Source organism: Peromyscus eremicus, chromosome 8a (assembly GCF_949786415.1).
Source record: "Peromyscus eremicus chromosome 8a, PerEre_H2_v1, whole genome shotgun sequence".
In the NCBI taxonomy this organism is placed as follows: domain Eukaryota; kingdom Metazoa; phylum Chordata; class Mammalia; order Rodentia; family Cricetidae; genus Peromyscus; species Peromyscus eremicus.
The window spans coordinates 45,311,175-45,327,935 of NC_081423.1; the positions used below are offsets into that span (position 1 = coordinate 45,311,175).

At 42.4% G+C, this 16,761-nt stretch overlaps 1 protein-coding gene across 2 annotated transcripts in view; it reads left to right on the forward strand.

Moving 5' to 3' along the window:
- Specc1 (sperm antigen with calponin homology and coiled-coil domains 1) overlaps nt 1-16,761 on the forward strand; it is a 206,036-nt gene that overhangs the window by 74,037 nt on the left and 115,238 nt on the right. For both annotated transcript variants that reach the window (XM_059270864.1, XM_059270863.1), the window contains exon 3: nt 6,192-7,774. In XM_059270864.1, the coding sequence (XP_059126847.1) occupies nt 6,192-7,774 (1,583 nt within the window). The remainder of the gene's footprint in view (nt 1-6,191; nt 7,775-16,761) is intronic.

Sequence of the window (16,761 nt, forward strand, 5' to 3'; positions counted from 1 at the left end):
TCATGATCCTTCCCGCCCCACTTCTTGCATTTTGCATGTCCGCAATACCAGCACCACTTGTTAATGACAAGCTGCTTAGAGCTTAAGATGTAACCTGGCTTCCTGGGTCCTCAGAAGCCTCTGCCTTCGTAGCTAGACGGGCCCAAACACTTCCCTAGGCAGCCATTTTCCACCAAGGTACCCTGAAGGATCTTTGTAGGCACTCTCAAAAGAAGTTTACATTATGCCCTAGAATTCTCAATTGATGAGGTAGGGCTCCTCCCCTTTTGTCCCAGCACAAAGCCAAAAGCTTCTTCTTACTATCACTGATCTTGGTCTTAAACAACTGCATCCCCCTTGTCAGTTTCCTCCCTGTCCTAAACTTTAACTCCTTACCTCTCCACTTTCCACTTGCTATAAATCTGGGTAAATGCAATAAGCAGTAGCTGTGCTACAGTCTGAATGCTATGATCTCTTGAAATATCCCCCACAAAACAAATTAGTCCATAAGTTTTTGAATTCAATTTTACTCAAATTTTCAGGACTCAGGCAGAATGCAGCCAGATTTTTGCCAGAATGGAACACTAATGGTTTCTAGCCCCCAGGTCCTGACAGAATCCATGTTCCCCTCTGAAACCTCTGAAATAGTTGACTGTCTGCATTTCTTTTGATATTAGTCATATAAATGTCCACTAAAATCACCAACTAATCACTGACTGGATTCTAAAGCTTCTCATTAGCCTGCTATTCCAAACTCTTCCACATTTCTCCCACAAACCAGTTCCAAAAGCTTTCAAGCAGAGTGGTCAGGTTATCATAGCAGTGGTACCAGTTTTCTGTATTAGTTACGTTGACCAGATGTCTAAGAGAAGAACTGAGGGGAAGGGTTTACCATAGTCCCCAGGTTCACAGCAGGGAGGCATGGTGGTTGGGGCCCTGGCCTCAGCTAGTTACATGACAATGTCAGATGGGAAGCAGAGGCAGACTCAGCTAGAACTGGGACCAGGCTATGAGCTCTAAACAATAGTGGACCAGTCTTCCTTAGACATAGACAGGTGCTGCAGTGAGCCATGCTCTGAAGTCTTGTATCTGGGCAAAATTTTTCTTTTTTTAATCAAGAAGCAAATGATTAGATAGAGTTGTGTAAATAATGTCTCATGTAGACCTATGTCTGGTATTTGGAGACTAGTACCAATAAACCTAGGTTATTCTTTTCTGCTGAATGTTTAAGACCATGCACGTGGTCAAAATTAATTTTATTTTTGGACTGTCAAGGCTAGTTGAGGATCTAGCCCTCAGGGGTCATGTGGGCTTGAGAGAAACCTCTGGCCCCTGTAACTTTTCTTTTACCAGTTGTTCCTTATTTGTAAGGATAAGTCAAAGGCCTGGCTTGACCAACTGTGGCTTCCCTTGGAAGGGAAACATGAGGAAATGTTTTCTCAGTGTTGATCCTCCTCTTTGTAGACTTGATGCTGGTTAGAATACAAAGGCTTCCCTGAACAAGAGAACATGTAACTCTACATTTCAAGAGCTGGCTCACAGTCCCCTGAGACCTCAGTGACCTTGGAACGCAAGAAGAAACTATTCTCCTTTTTAGTCCCTCTGACCACATTAGTATAGCCTCCAAGTCTGGTTATTGAACAGCCAGAAGATCAGTTACACCAGTCTGGTACTTTTAACTTGTGGTGATAGATATTGTGTTCCCCAAAATATTGTGCACCCTAATAAACTTATCTGGGATCAGAGAAGCAGAACAAGCCACAGCCACCTCACCTCTCCAATTCCTCAGCCGATCCTGTTTCCTCAGACTGGAAGCCTCTGAGTCCTCATCCAGAATGAATCTCAGCTGAACTGCTGCTAAAAGCCTAAAAGCTTAACAGACTTTAGTTCCTAGTCCTCACACCTTATATACTTTTCTGCTTCCTGCCATCACTTCCTGGGATTAAAGGCGTGTGTCACCATGCCTGGCTATTTCCAATGTGACATTGAACTCACAGAGATCCAGACGGATCTCTGCCTTTGGGATGTTAGGATTAAAGGTGTGTGTGCCACCCTGTTCTGGCCTCTATATCTAGTGGCTGTTCTGTTCTCTGACCCCAGATAAGTTTATTAGGGTGCACAATATTTTGGGGAACACAATATCACCACATTGACTACTGTATAATATTTCAATAACCAAACATTTCTAAATAAACTTTGATTAGACACACACATTTTAACCAGTCCTTCTAATTGTTGATCTTTGAAATTTTAATAACCATATACATCATCTCTAAGTTTCATCCTTTATGTACCTTAAATAACTTACTCAGACCTTCATAATTTGTGTAAACTTTCTAGTTTTCTATTCTGAAAACATCCAGCCATCTTAATTTTCATATATTTAAATTCCTCTTTAGTAAAACAATTTATATTATTACATCCTTCTACCATTTTATTTTGTTTACTGTTTATGAATATCACAAGACATGATAGCATTAACAAGTGAATTTACTATTTGTTGTAAGAAATTTCTCCCAGGTGGGGAGGAGGAGCTAAGCAATATGTGTTCCCTCTGATAAGGTCCTAAAGACATCAGAGTTCACCCTAGGAAACTCATGAGTTTATTGGGCTCATTTACCAAGCCTGGGTGAGGGGCTACTGTCAGCAGGGTGGGTACCCAAAAGCAGCCCATGTATAATGTCGTGGATACTGACTAGAGTTTCCTGGGTGTGTTAAGAGTCAAGGAGAAGTGAGTGAGGATGAGTACAATGGTCAGGACAAGAAGTCTGCTGTTGGCACAGACTTGGATAATAAACAGATTCTGGCTGGGCATGGTGGCACACACCCTTAATCCCAATACTGGGGAGGCAGAAGCAGGGGGAACTCTAGGAGTTTGGAGCTAGCCTGGTCTACATAGAGAGCTCAAGGCCAGCCAGGGGTGCATAGTGAGTTCGTAGCTGAAAACAAAACAAAAATGAAACACAGATTCTGGGATAGAAATACAGATGAGATGCTTGACTGATGGTTTGTCCCAAAGGTATGGGAGGCTGGAGTCAGGAAGACCTGAGAAAAAGAGGTCTCAGATATTTACATAAAATAATCTAGGTTCAGACAAAAACACAGGAAAGGAACAACATAGCAACACTTCTAAAGCTGTTGATAGGATTCTCTGGCTAGTTGGCTGGCTGCAGAAAGAGAAAAAGAGGGAGATTTTAAATATGGTTTGAAGGCCCTTAGACAGAATGAAGAGAATACAGAGGTCCAGAAAGCCTTAGAGAAAAGAGCGCTGTAGTTTTAACAAAGAAAAGAAAAAGAAAAAACCCAGATGCAACAAATATTTGCATTATATGTTTCACAACATACTGAGTATATTTCATAAATAAACTTTGGTTTGCTGTTAATTTGGAGTGGTTTGTACAAGGCGCAGGTAATAATTATAAGGAGAACAGACCAAACTTTGGCAGCAAAAGGAAGGAAAAGCAACAAATGACTAAAGGTGGAAAGAGAACGGGAGGAAGGAAGAGGAGCCTCACTTATGTGATGTTTGAGGAATGGCAGATACTGTTGTGATAATCCTAGATCTGCAGGTTTGCCTGTTGGATGGACACAGTTACTATGAAACATTAGTGATCTTACAGTCTTTAGTATGGCCCTCTCCAAGATGACCTCATTCTAGAGGATTGGTGTTACAAAAACATTTTATTGCTGAGTGGTTACAATCTTCATTTTATAAGAATAATTAAACCTTTTCTTTATTGAGTAATTTAGTGTGATGTAAGCAAATTAACTGGATGAGTACAAGTTTTAGAAGTCTGTCACAGTATTCAGTGTCTGAAGAGCATAATTTAATTTTTTTAGATTTATTTTATGTTCATGAATGTGCATCGCATGAGGGCCTAGTGCCTTGCCTGCAGAAGTTAGAAGAGGCTGTCAGATCCCCTGGAACTGGAGTTACAGATAGTTGTGAGCCACCATGTGGGTGCTGAGAACTGAACTTGGATCCTCTGCAAGAGCAACAAGTGTTCATCCATCTCTCTGGCACCAACATAATTTAAAAGTTAAAGAACCAGGGTTTCTTCTATATTGTAACGTGGCTGAGCTTCTGCAGGACTTAGCAACTGCTACCCATCATCATTGCTGTGTTTTGATTAGCTGCCTAAGCCAGAATGGACTCTGAGTCTCTTAACACTAGGCTGTGACCAGCCAAGGGTACATTCTACATCCCCTTCCTAGACTGCAGAGAGAAAAAGATGGGTCTTATCTGGGATTTTTCCTGATTAGAGACCAGGCTATAGCAGTCAGCCCAGACTCCAGAGGTCTTTGCAATTGTTAAGTGAGTTTAAGTCCAGAGTCTTTGTTTCCCTGTGACCCCTGTGTGAACTTTGTTTTTACCCCTAGATATCATTGGCATTCTGTAGAATATAGAAAAATGAAAAAAAACTCCTTGAACTTAATTTTCTCATAATCTAAATTCTGTCTCATTCCCCTGTTTTATGAATCTCTTTCAAATTTGTAGCTATTCCACATCCTTATCCCATTTGTTCTTGTTTCTCTATCAATTTAAATGAGCACACCAATTCTGTTTCCTATTCTTTTTTTTTCTTTTTTTCTTTTTGATTTTTCAAGACAGGGTTTCTCTGTGTTGCCCTGGCTGTCCTGGAACTTTCTTTGTAGACTAGGCTGGCCTCAAACTCAGAGATCAACCTGCCTCTGCCTCCTGAGTGCCAATTCTGTTTTCTAATTCCTTGTTAGAGTCCTCCCTTCCCCTGCCTTCACTTCCTCATTGAGGATGAAATATAGGACTTTGGTCATGCTAAGCAAGTGTGTTACTACTCAGCTATCTCCAGCCCTTCTTCCTACCTCAAAGTTGCACTCAGTTAAAATATGTCATTGGGAAATGTAAATAGACTTGTGTTTTAATCCCAACAACATTATCTGTGTAGCTATATTAAGCTGCAAGTTATAGAGAGAGGGCCTAATTCAGAGTGACGTACAGAAACATGTAAATCAGCTGCTGTAACTGAAAGATCAGCAATAGGCCAAGCTCCAGGGTTGATATGCCATTAAGAATTTGGCTTCCTTCTTTCTGCACCACAGACAGAGTCCCACCCTCTTCACAGGATGGCAGCGTGGTTGCCAGCCATTCCCATACCATGTACTTTTCTCCTGATGCCTAGTGATATTTACCAGCCTGCCCCTGCACCCTTTTAAAAATATCTTTTTTCTAGTATTATAGATCTTCTGAAAATTTTTATGTAAGAATATTTTTCATACAGTGTATTTTGATCATATTCTTTCCCCTTCCCAGTTCCTCCCAGATTCCTATCCAAAAACAAAACAAAAACTGAAACAAACAAACAAAAAACAACAATGGAAATGGAAATCATAACAGTTAAGCAAATAAACAAATCATTAAGACAAAAAAAAGTGTATGAAAAAAACATGGAGTTCATGGTCATGGAGCCTGTTCTGGAGTGTGATTGATATGCCCAATGACATTGTATTGGAGAAAACGAATTTGCTCATTCCCAGCAGATATCAATTGCAGATTGTTTCCTAGTTGGGGGTGGGACTTTGTGCCCACTTCTCTTTTTCAGTGCTGGGATTTTGTCTGGTTTGAATTTGTGTGGAACTTATATATGCTGTCAGTCCGTGTGAGTTCATATGTCTATCAGTCCTGTTAGATCTGGAAACATTTCCTTGGAGTCATCCACCACCTCCGGCTCTTAAAATCTTTCCACCTCCTCTTTCACATAGATCCCTTAGCCTTGAGGGGAGGGGTTTGGTAAAGACATCCTATTTAGGGCTGACTTCCAAAGTTGCTCACTCTCTACACATTGTCCAGTTGGGGGTCTCTGTGTTGATTACCACCTACTACTGCAGGAAGAAGCATCTCTGTTGAGGGTTAAGCAATTCTCTGCTCTGAGTCCCTGCCTAGTGTGGTAGTTTTGGGTTCCTGGTTGTGTCCATAGATCTTAATTGAGCTATATGTCTCTACCTTGAACCACCAGCTGGGATTGTTCTGGATTGCTCAGCAGATTGTATATCTGCTGTCCTTGATACACAAGCCCATAAGAAACCCTACTCAAGACAGAGTGACTACCTAGAGGAGGAAGAATTGGATGAATGGTGACAGCCATATTTTGAAGACATTTGAGTTGCATTTTGAAAATGCTTGCTTTCCTTTTTCTTTTTCAATTTTTTTTTTTTTTTTTGTCTTTTGTCTCTAGGGGCTGTTCCAACAAGCAAACGGACAGGCATTCCAGCTCCACGGGAACTCTCAGTAACTATCTCAAGAGAGAGGTCTGTGCCACGTGGTCCCTCCAGCTCAAAGAAGTTGGGCTCTAGTCCAACTTCCTCCTGTACTCCCACTCCTACCAAGCACCTGAGGACCACCTCTGCGAAACCTAAGCAAGAGCACGAGGGCACAGAGAAGTCTGTACTCGAGTCCCAGGTTCGGGAACTTCTGGCAGAAGCCAAAACCAAAGACAGTGAAATCAACAGGCTTCGAAGTGAACTAAAAAAATGTAAAGAAAGGTGGGCCCTAAGCACTGAGGACACCAATGCATCAGACCCAAGTGCAGAGGGAACGTCTGCCCCAGTAGGTGACACAGAACCTTTGATAAGAACCCTGGAGGAGAAGAACAAGACTTTTCAGAAAGAGCTTGCTGACCTAGAGGAAGAAAACAGGGCCTTGAAGGAGAAGCTGACTTACCTTGAACAGTCACCAAATTCAGAAGGGGCAGCAAGTCACACTGGTGACAGCAGCTGCCCAACCTCCGTAACCCAAGAGTCCAGCTTCGGAAGCCCAGTTGGAAATGAGTTGTCCAGTGAGACCGATGAGTATAGAAGAAGCGCACATGGAAGCGCATTACGGACATCGGGGTCTTCAAGCAGTGATGTCACTAAAGCCTCTCTGTCACCAGATGCCTCGGATTTTGAGCACATCACTGCAGACACCCCATCTCGGCCCCTGTCGGCCACCAGCAACTCTTTTAAGGGCTCCAAGTGCTCCCCTACTGCGAGCTCCCCAAACAATGCGAGTGAGCTGTCCTTGGCATCGCTAACTGAGAAGATCCAGAAGATGGAGGAGAATCAGCACAGCACCGCTGAAGAGCTGCAGGCCACTCTGCAGGAATTATCAGACCAGCAGCAGATGGTGCAAGAGCTGACAGCTGAGAACGAGAAGCTGGTGGATGAGAAGACCATTTTAGAGACCTCCTTTCACCAGCACCGAGAAAGGGCAGAGCAGCTGAGTCAGGAAAACGAGAAACTGATCAACCTCTTACAAGAGCGAGTGAAGAACGAGGAACCTAGCGCCCAAGGAGGGAAAATCCTTGAGCTGGAGCAGAAGTGCACAGATATTCTTGAGAAGAGCCGCTTTGAAAGAGAGAAGCTGCTCAACATTCAGCAGCAGCTGACCTGTAGCCTACGGAAGGTCGAGGAAGAAAACCAAGGAGCTATAGACATGATTAAACACCTGAAGGAAGAAAATGAAAAGCTGAATGGGTTCCTAGAACACGAACGGTGTAATAATAGTGTGATGGCTAAAACTTTGGAGGAGTGTAGAGTTACCTTGGAAGGCTTGAAAATGGAGAATGGGTCCTTGAAGGCTCATTTGGAGGCTGATAAGCAGAAGGCCGTGGAGGCCAGCAGTACCGTGGGGCAGACAGCAGAGAACTTCGAGGTTCAGGAAATGCTGAAGGTGGCTCGAGCCGAGAAAGATCAATTGCAACTGTCTTGCACGGAGCTCAGACAAGAATTGCTAAAGGCAAATGGTGAAATTAAACACGTTTCCAGCCTGCTAGCGAAGGTAAGGAGAGGGCTCTCAACTAGTGTTTGTTGACATTTCTCTTCAAGACCTTAATATCATGGAGCAAAGAGAATCAGTTGTCCAACTGTGTTTGTGAATCCAGCATTCTAGTTTGAAGATCTATTAGAATTTAGACAGATTGGCACTGGGGATTCCAAGTAAAAACACTCAGATTTCTGTACAGGTAGTTCAAAGTTTAATGGAAGTATAGTGAATTATATCAGATGGTGTGATGTAGTTATGAAGAATATCAGGGGTGGGATGCATCTTGGTGGTAGACTCTTTCTTTCATAGCATCCTTGAGGCTTTAGCTTTGATTCCTAGCACCACACAAAAATAGGATAAAATAAAATTTAGAACCATCCTGTATACATTGATTGACTTTTTGATGCATTTAATGCTTTCTGAGCATATTCTCAGCACTGGCTCTTTTAAATGTTGTTTTAAATGCCAGCTAGTATTTATCATGTAACTGTTTTATATATTCACTACTCCACTGTTATTGCCATGTGTGTATTGTTGGTTGTTTATGTTCTTTCTGGTCTTGGAATATTAAAAGTAAATTTTTTTATATCTCTGATTATTTCTTCAGGAAAAATTCCTAGACGTTGACTTAGTGAGTCAAAGAGTATAAACATTTTAAAGACTTTCATCACATTTAGCCAGATTGCCCGCCAGAAATAATATGCCAATTTGTTCCCACCAGTTCATGAGAGTACTTGCTTCCTTGAGCCTTTGCCAAAACTTGGTACTAAATTATGTCATTCAAATCTGTTAATCATTTCCTGAAATTATTTTAACGGAGAACCCAAGATGAAATAAGTGGTCCTGGCTTTCATTTTAAAATAACTCTTTTGATTTGGCTGGGATGTTGTTATATGATGATACAAGACTTTTGGTGGTGATTGTGTGACAGTCATCTGCCTCACAGTGCTGGCTTCTTGTCCTGTCTTTCCAGCTTTGGGTTCATGACTTGGGGTGCTGCTGGGGAGAGAGGGGGAAAGCATTCCCACCTTATTTCATGGCTGCTGGTGTTCCAAAAAACAGTTAAAGCTGTGAGCTCCTGGGGAGGTTTCTGCCTGTTGCCTGTCTGTTTTAGGTCAGTCAGTTGCAACCCAGTTCTGTACTCAGATGTCTTGTGGTCTTGGCGGGAGGTTGTGGAGGTTGTGTGTGTTGTGTCCGTTGTGTCCGTGTTGTAAATCCACAGGTATTTTATTGAAGGAGTGGAAGCATTAGTGGTTATGAGCCAGATGCTCGTTTGAATTGTATGTTGACAAATGAAGCTTTGCATTAAGTCACCTTGTAAAGTAAGAATGTTCTCTTTTGTTGTTTAAAGATCATTTGTTACCTATTGTATAAAATATTTAATCTCCCAGATGGACCTTCTTTAAAATCTTTTTTTAGACTTATTTTAATTTGTATGAGTGTTTTGCCTGTATGTATGTATGTGCATCACACATGTACCTAATGCCCATAGATGTCAGAAGAAGGCATCAGATCCCCTGGAACTGGAGTTACAGATGGTTGTGAGTTGCCATGTGGATGCTGGGAATAGTACCTGTGTCCTCTTAGGTGCTCTAAAATGCTAAGCTACCTCCAGCTCCCCATTTATCTTCTTGAAGTCTTTCCTCAGCTGCTGCTGAATGTTGAGCAGCTTCTCTCTTTCTGAATTACTGAGTGCCAAGTATCTGTTTAAGCAACAGAAAACAAAGTTTAAGAGGTCTGGGATTTGCTTTCCCAGTGTTGATGTAAAAGACTTATAGATCAGTACTTTGTATACATGGCAGTGCAATATCACAGACCTGGAATCTTAATACCTATAAAAGGAAGAACCCTGTGTAAGTAGCATTACACCTCATGTATTTTTTCACTTCGACTCCTAACTAAACACTGGCTAGACTCCTACAGTCAGTACATAATAATTCTAGTTGGCAGAAAATCAGTAAATATATGGGCTATGTGGATAACAGTTTAATTATTTAAGAACAGCTTTATTTGAAGTGTGCATTTGTGTGTTGTGCTCCACAGAAAACATGCATTTTCTCTGTCCTCCAAATAGATTATATTTATAAAAGAAACTCTAGATTTTGTTGCCTTTACTTTGACTAAGCTATAAGAAAGACCAAATTTATACATTTAAATCCAAACAGGGTAGGGTAAAGTTAAAGAATTTTACTGAAGAAATGAGGAAGGAAAACAAATTATAAAAACTCTTTTACAAAGCTGGGCGATAGTGGCTCAGGCTTTTAATCCCAGTACTCAGGAGGCAGAGGCAGGTAGATCTCTGAGTTTGAAGCCAGCCTACTCTACACAGCGAGTTCCAGGACAGCCAGGGCTACACAGAGAAATTCTGTCTTGGGTGGGGGGTTGGGAGGAGGTAGGTTACAAGTGGAACTTTTACATTAATCTAACTAGTTCACTGTATTTGTGGACTGTGCCACACGTACTCTGTTCTTTTACACAGAAAGGTGAAATATTATAATTCTGTCCATATAAGTTTGTATACATATCCTGATACATATCAACTGAGAAAAAAATGTCTAAAAGATATACAGCAAAATGTTGGCAGATTTCCCTCCAAGTGGTAGGATTAAAGGCAATGCTTGTTTTCTTTTCTATACTTTTCTGTAGTTTACTAAATCTTCTATAATGAATATAATCATTTGTTTAGAAAAATAAGCTATTTAAGATGTCAAATTACTTAACGTTCTTATTTAGTGTAATGCTCCGTAATTCAGAAAAGAAAGGTTATTTGAGCTGCTAGTTCAAGATGCTGGAAGTCTGAAGTGAGGCAACTGTGTCTGGTGAGGGCTCCGTGTGGCTTCTACTTATAGTAGAATGGGAAGAAGAAACTACCTCATGTGATGAGAGAGTGAGCAGAGCTGCCCCTTTCCTATAACAGTCCCCTGAGCAAGAGAGACCCCATGAGACTGCACCTGTATACTCACGAGGGCAGTACCTCCTCCTAATCACTCCAAACGGCCTCACCTCCGGTATTCATGACTTTTCTCATGGCTGTGTGAAAACACATAATAAACACTTACGAGAGGAAGGATTTATTTTGGTTCACAGTTTGAGGGTACCGTCTGTCACAAGAGGGAAAGCATGGCAGCAGGAGCCTGCGGTAGCTACTCACCCTGTAGTCCGGAAGCAGAGAAAGATGAATGCTGTTGCTCATCTTACTTTCCCTGTGTTCAGCCCTAGACCCCAGCCCAGGAGATAGTGCCATCTGTAGTTAGGATGGGTCTTTTCTCTTCAGTTAAACCTTTCTGGAAACGTCTTTATAGACACACCAGATGTGTTTCCATGGTGATTCCAAATCTAGTCAAGTTGACAGTTAAGATTATTCATAATTCCTCCTAATACCACCACACTGGAAATACAATTTCAACATGAGTTTGAGTGAAGACAAACCATATTCAAACTGTAGCACAGACTGATGGCTCAGTGTGTCCCCAGGGCAGAGTATCAACTAAGCCCTAACAACCATGGATTCCAGTAGTGATACTGAAGGAACCCATGCCCAAAGGAAAACAGAACATGAAGATTAAACTGTACAGCCAGCATGTCTATGCATCCCTCATCACATGCCTTTTGACATTTGTGCCTGGTTCCCCGAGCAGGTCTCTGATCTTAAAGCCCCGTGAAAAGTGGTGGATTAAGGAAGGTTGGTTTTGTCAGTGGGAGCCAGATGCTCTTTGGGGCTCTGCTCCTTTGCTTACATGTAGTTCCACTGGAGAGTGCTACTTCTCCCTGGGGACAGATCTTGGCTACCCCTTACCTCAGTTTCCTTCTCTAACTTCCTTTCTTGGTGTTGGGTTTATTTTCTTAGGTGTGCTACGGTCTCTAATGAGGTAAGGACACACACTGCACCATTCTCTTCCTTGAACTTGACCTCAGAACTCATCTGTGAGAGCAGTGATGCCTCCACCTCTTTGTCCTTTGTATGTTTGGGGGCAGCACCTACTCTCCACAGTTTCTCTAGATACAACCCTGCTTTTGCAGCTCACTGTTAGTTCTCAAGGCAAAATTCAAATTTCTAGCTTCATCTCTGAGTTTTCTATAGCCTTTTTAAAAAGAGATTTATTTTATTATATATACAATGTTCTGTGTGCATGCATGTCTGCATGCCAGAAGAGGGCATCAGATCTCATTATAGGTGGTTGTGAGCCACCATGTAGTTGCTGGAAATTGAACTCAAGACCTTTGGAAGCACAGACAGTGCTCTTAACTGCTGAGCAATTTCTCCAGCCTGCCATTTTTTTTTTTTTAAATAGCAGAAGTGTAAATATACTAGCGTAACTCATTCCTAAGCAGAATAGCATTTAAAAAAAACACAAACAACAACAAAATCCCCACCAGATTTAGGTCAATAAGAATGCAATATGATGCAATATGGCCGCCTCTGTTTTCAGTAGAATGAAACAGAAGAGTTTGCAGTAGCCATATTAGCTGTCAAAATAAAAACAGCCAACACAACACACATTCTTCCTCCCGGCAGAACTCTCAGACTGTCATTCTTGTGCTTTACTGTATGCTTTATACTCTAACATTATGGTTTCTCCGCATAGTAGATATTTAATAAATTCTGTCAAATAGGTGGATGAAAGTTTATAATTTATTTTTTATTTTTTTTTATTTTCGAGACAGGGTTTCTCTGTGTAGTTTTGCACCTTTCCTGGAACTCGCTTTGGAGACCAGGCTGGCCTTGAACTCACAGAGATCCGCCTGGCTCTGCCTCCCCAGTGCTGGGATTAAAGGCGTGTGCCACCACCGCCCGGCGAAAGTTTATAATATTTTAATAACAACTAATATTGTAGTGTTCTCGTGTGTTCTAGATACGCTCAAGACTATCTTTTTTGTTTTCTTCCCATAAGGACAATGGCTATGAGTTAAGTACTAGATAAAGTCTACTGGAGAGGAATGTTAGTTTTGCTGGATATTGGTTACAAACACTTCTTAAATGACGAAAGCTGCCAGGCGTTGGTAAAAATGAGTAGCTCAGCTGCTTGATTGACAGCTTTCAAACCCTTCCCTTGTCACCAGTGCAGTGGCAACTGTCCTAAAGCTCAGCAAAGCAGCAGTTCAAGTTTGGGCAGAGACCCAAACCAGCTGGTGACTACTGTCACCTTGTGGTGAGGTTCAGTGTCTTCCCCCTGGCCCCTCTTACCCTCCCCACCCCTTCTGGAAATCACTGCTGCTGTCCACCAAGCAGTTACCTGGAGACCGTCACCCTGACAACCTGAGAGAGACTTTCTTCCAGCTGCAGAAACAGCCCCCGCTGTCACGGCTGCTGTACAAGCTGCTGTTTCTATCTCCACCCACTTTGCAGATGTTCCCACTTTGGTCAGGAAGGAACACTTCTACCTGAAGCAGATCTAACAACTTACACACTGGCCTTAAAACAGGCCTTCCTGCACAGACTGGTGACCAGTGACTGTATGTGGGTCTGGTCCTGCCTTCTCTAACTGTATGTACAGTCCTCCCCACTCTGTCTCATGAGGGTAGTCCAGAAGACCTCCCTCTTTTACACTATGCTCTTGTGCTGCAGCATGGTCTCCAGTGAAGCTTTTGTCATTTATTACCTACTCGTGGTTTTATCTTGGGTAGAGTCGGCTGAGGTAGTTGCACCAGGAGCAGATCACACCAAGGGCTGCTAGAAAATGTCTAAAGGACTCCTGGGAGCAGAGGAAAGCTGAGAGCTGTGGACGGTGAAGTACTGTAGAGAACGGAGAACTGAGAAAGGCAAGGAATGAAGAGGAAGACTGTAGAGGAGCTGCAGGGAGACAAGTGACCCTACCATTGGGAGAGTTCCAGAGAGGCCCCAAGATCGAGGAGCTCTGACACTGAGGACTGACCAACAGAGGCTAGATCCTGAGCTGCTGACATTCAGAGCATACTGTACACTAGAGAGTCCAGAGCCACTGATGTCAGGTCTGACAGGCATCTTGTCAGATTTCTGTCCCAACAGAGTGAAAGAACTCTGGATCATTTAACTATAGCTTTTACTGTAGACATCATGTTATTTTTTTCTTTTTTAAGATTTATTTTTATTGTTTTAAATTATATCTAAGAGTGTATGTGTGTGTGTGTGTGTGTATGTGTGTGTGTGTGTGTGTGTGTGTGTGTGTGTGTCTATTCACACAAGTGCAGGTGCCCATGGAGGCCAGAGGTGTCAGATCCCCTGGAGCTGGATTGAGACTGTTATGAGCTGCCTCACATGGTGCTGGGGACCAAACTCAGGTACTATAGAAGAACTTCAAGTGCTCTTAACCTCTGAGCCATCTCTTCAGCCCCTATCTATTATTTTTTCAATTGTACAGACCAAGGCAGAGAACAATTATTAGCCTAATTTGTTAATTGCTGAAGTCAGGGTTCAAAGCTAGGTCAGACCATATGTATTACACATATCTACATGGACTTAACACTGCCTCTTGAAATGAAAGACAGCAAGTGGTGGTAGCCCGCGCCTTTAATCCCAGCATTTGGGAAGCAGAGGCAGGAGATCTCTGAGTTCAAGGCCAGCCTGGTCTACAGAGTAAGTTCTAGGACAAACAGGACTACACAGAGCCCTGTCTCTAAAGAAAAGAAATGGGGCTGGAGAGATGGCTCAGTGGTTAAGAGCACTGACTGCTCTTCCAGAGGTGTTGAGTTCAATTCCCAGCAACCACGTGGTGGCTCACAACCACTTGTAATGAGATCTGGTGCCCTCTTCTGGCCTGCAGGGACACATGCAGGCAGAATACTGTATACATAACAAATTAATAAATCTTAAAAAAAAAAAAAAAGAAAATAAATGAAAGACAAAAAACGGGATCGTGCGCAGAACAGATCTAACAACTTATATACTGGTGTTAAAACCAACAGCCTTTGGTTCAGAGAAAGCAAAGCCCCCCAATACTAGGAGAACTTTACTGTTTTGGTAAGGTGGGGGAAATTTGCAGCAAAACACAGAACCATGAAGATAGTGGTTTGGGCTGGGCATGATGGTACACACCTGTAATCCCAGGTACTTGGTTGGTTGAGGCAGGAGGATTATGTATTTGAGGCCAGTCTGAGTTAAATACTGACTGTATTTCAAAAAAAGAACGAGGGGGCGGGGATGAAAAAGGGAAAAGAGGAGGGGAAGGTAAGGATTTGAAAACCACTTATTGAACTGTAATTCAAAAGTGAACAAATCGGTGGTTGTGCAGCCCCCACCCCAGTCTGATTGATGGCTCTCATGAGGAAACTGAACCTAGTGACAGCTAACTCCCAAGTCACATCCCTCCTAGCCCCTGGCAGTCTGTAATCTGCTTTCTGGTTCTTCAGATTTGACTCTGCCAGGCGTTTCAAGGAATCATTCATCGTGGGGCCTTTTGTCTTTGCCTTTCTTCACTTAGCATGTTTTTTTTTTTTTTCATGGTAAATCCATGTGTGGCATGTGTCAGAATTTTTTCCTGGCTAATATTGCGTTGTACAGATATGCTGCTCCATTCAATAATTAGGGTTATTTCTCACTGTCTTATATAATGTCTCTTGAGGGTCACACTTTCCTATTTAATTTATGAAATTCAGTTTGTTTTGTTGTTTAAATCTTTTGTTTGAGTTTGTTTGTTTTACATTTTTAATTTATTTATTTTGCTTTGGGTGCATGCGTTACAGCTTACATGTGGAGGTCAGAGTTTATTTCCTCTGTGGGGCCTCTGAAGCAAACTTAGGTCAGGCTTGGTGGCAGGTGCCTTCACTGCCTGTTGGCTTGATGATGGCCTGGTCTGAGGAATCTTAAAAAATAATTATAGAGTCACATTTACAGTTGAGAAAGATTGTCTGACCACAGACCAGAAAGTCAAGGGCTGACCAGGTTGGGATGGGAGGACAAGGAGAGACATTTAGATGATTAGGAGTTTGATCCAGTAGGGTTTGGTGAGTCCTGGTTGGTTATTGGGATTGCAGAAAGAGGCACTTCACTCCCTGCACAGACTCAGGCCTAGGTGGCTGTATCTATGGTTGCGCTGTTTCCCAAGAGAGCACATAGACCCCAGAGCAGCGTGAGGAGAGTTATCTGGGAGCAGGAACAACATTCAGACCTGCTCACCAAGGCTTTCATCAACTCCTGTCTGACATGATGGCTGCTCAGCTTCTAGGCCAAGTGTGTCCTAGGTCAAGACCTCTGTCTCCCTCTGCCCCCCTTTCCATTAGAAATAGTAAAAATGTGTGTAACGATAATGTCCTGATGCATGCACATTCTTAGCTTTATAACGTTTAACTCTGTTGGAGGAGGCACTATTGAAAAGGGCAGGTGAGGACTAGAGCGAAGGCTCAGCAGTTACGAGCATTGGCTACTCTTCCAGAAGACCTGGGTTCGATTCCCAACACCCACATGGTCCTTACAACTGTCGGTAACTTCAGTTCGAGGAGATCTGATAGCCTGTTTTGACTTTTGCAGGCACCAGGCATGTTGATGGCACATAGATACACATACAGCCAGAATACCCATACACATAAAACAAAATAATTTTTAAAGAAGAGAAAAGGGTAGGGATGACTCTTAACATCTTTGACTGTTCTCCATTCTTAATTTTTTTTTTTAGTATTCAAAATTATTTAATGGACAGTATAATAACTAAATTTAGTAAAATGACCAACTCTGGCTGATGTGTTGCACACTGATAGGTTATTTGCCTGGCATGCTCAGGGCCCTGGGTTCATCCCAACACTGCCAAAACAGTCTCCAAGCTGGCATCGTGACACAAGAAGCAGTAGCTTTAGAAGCCAGGCTTCTTCTCTGGGCAGCACCACCTCCCTGTGTTCATATCAGACAGAACAACTTCAGCGTGGCTGGAATTCATTCAGAATTGATTGACCTACCTCTAGCCCACCCTGGTCTCTGTTATTGGTGTGTCACTATTTGAGTAGGAGAGAAAATGATTTCTCAAAGGTGGGCCTGATTTTCCAAGATGCTATCTTTGCCCTCAGAACCTACTAAACACAGCTGTAAACTAAAA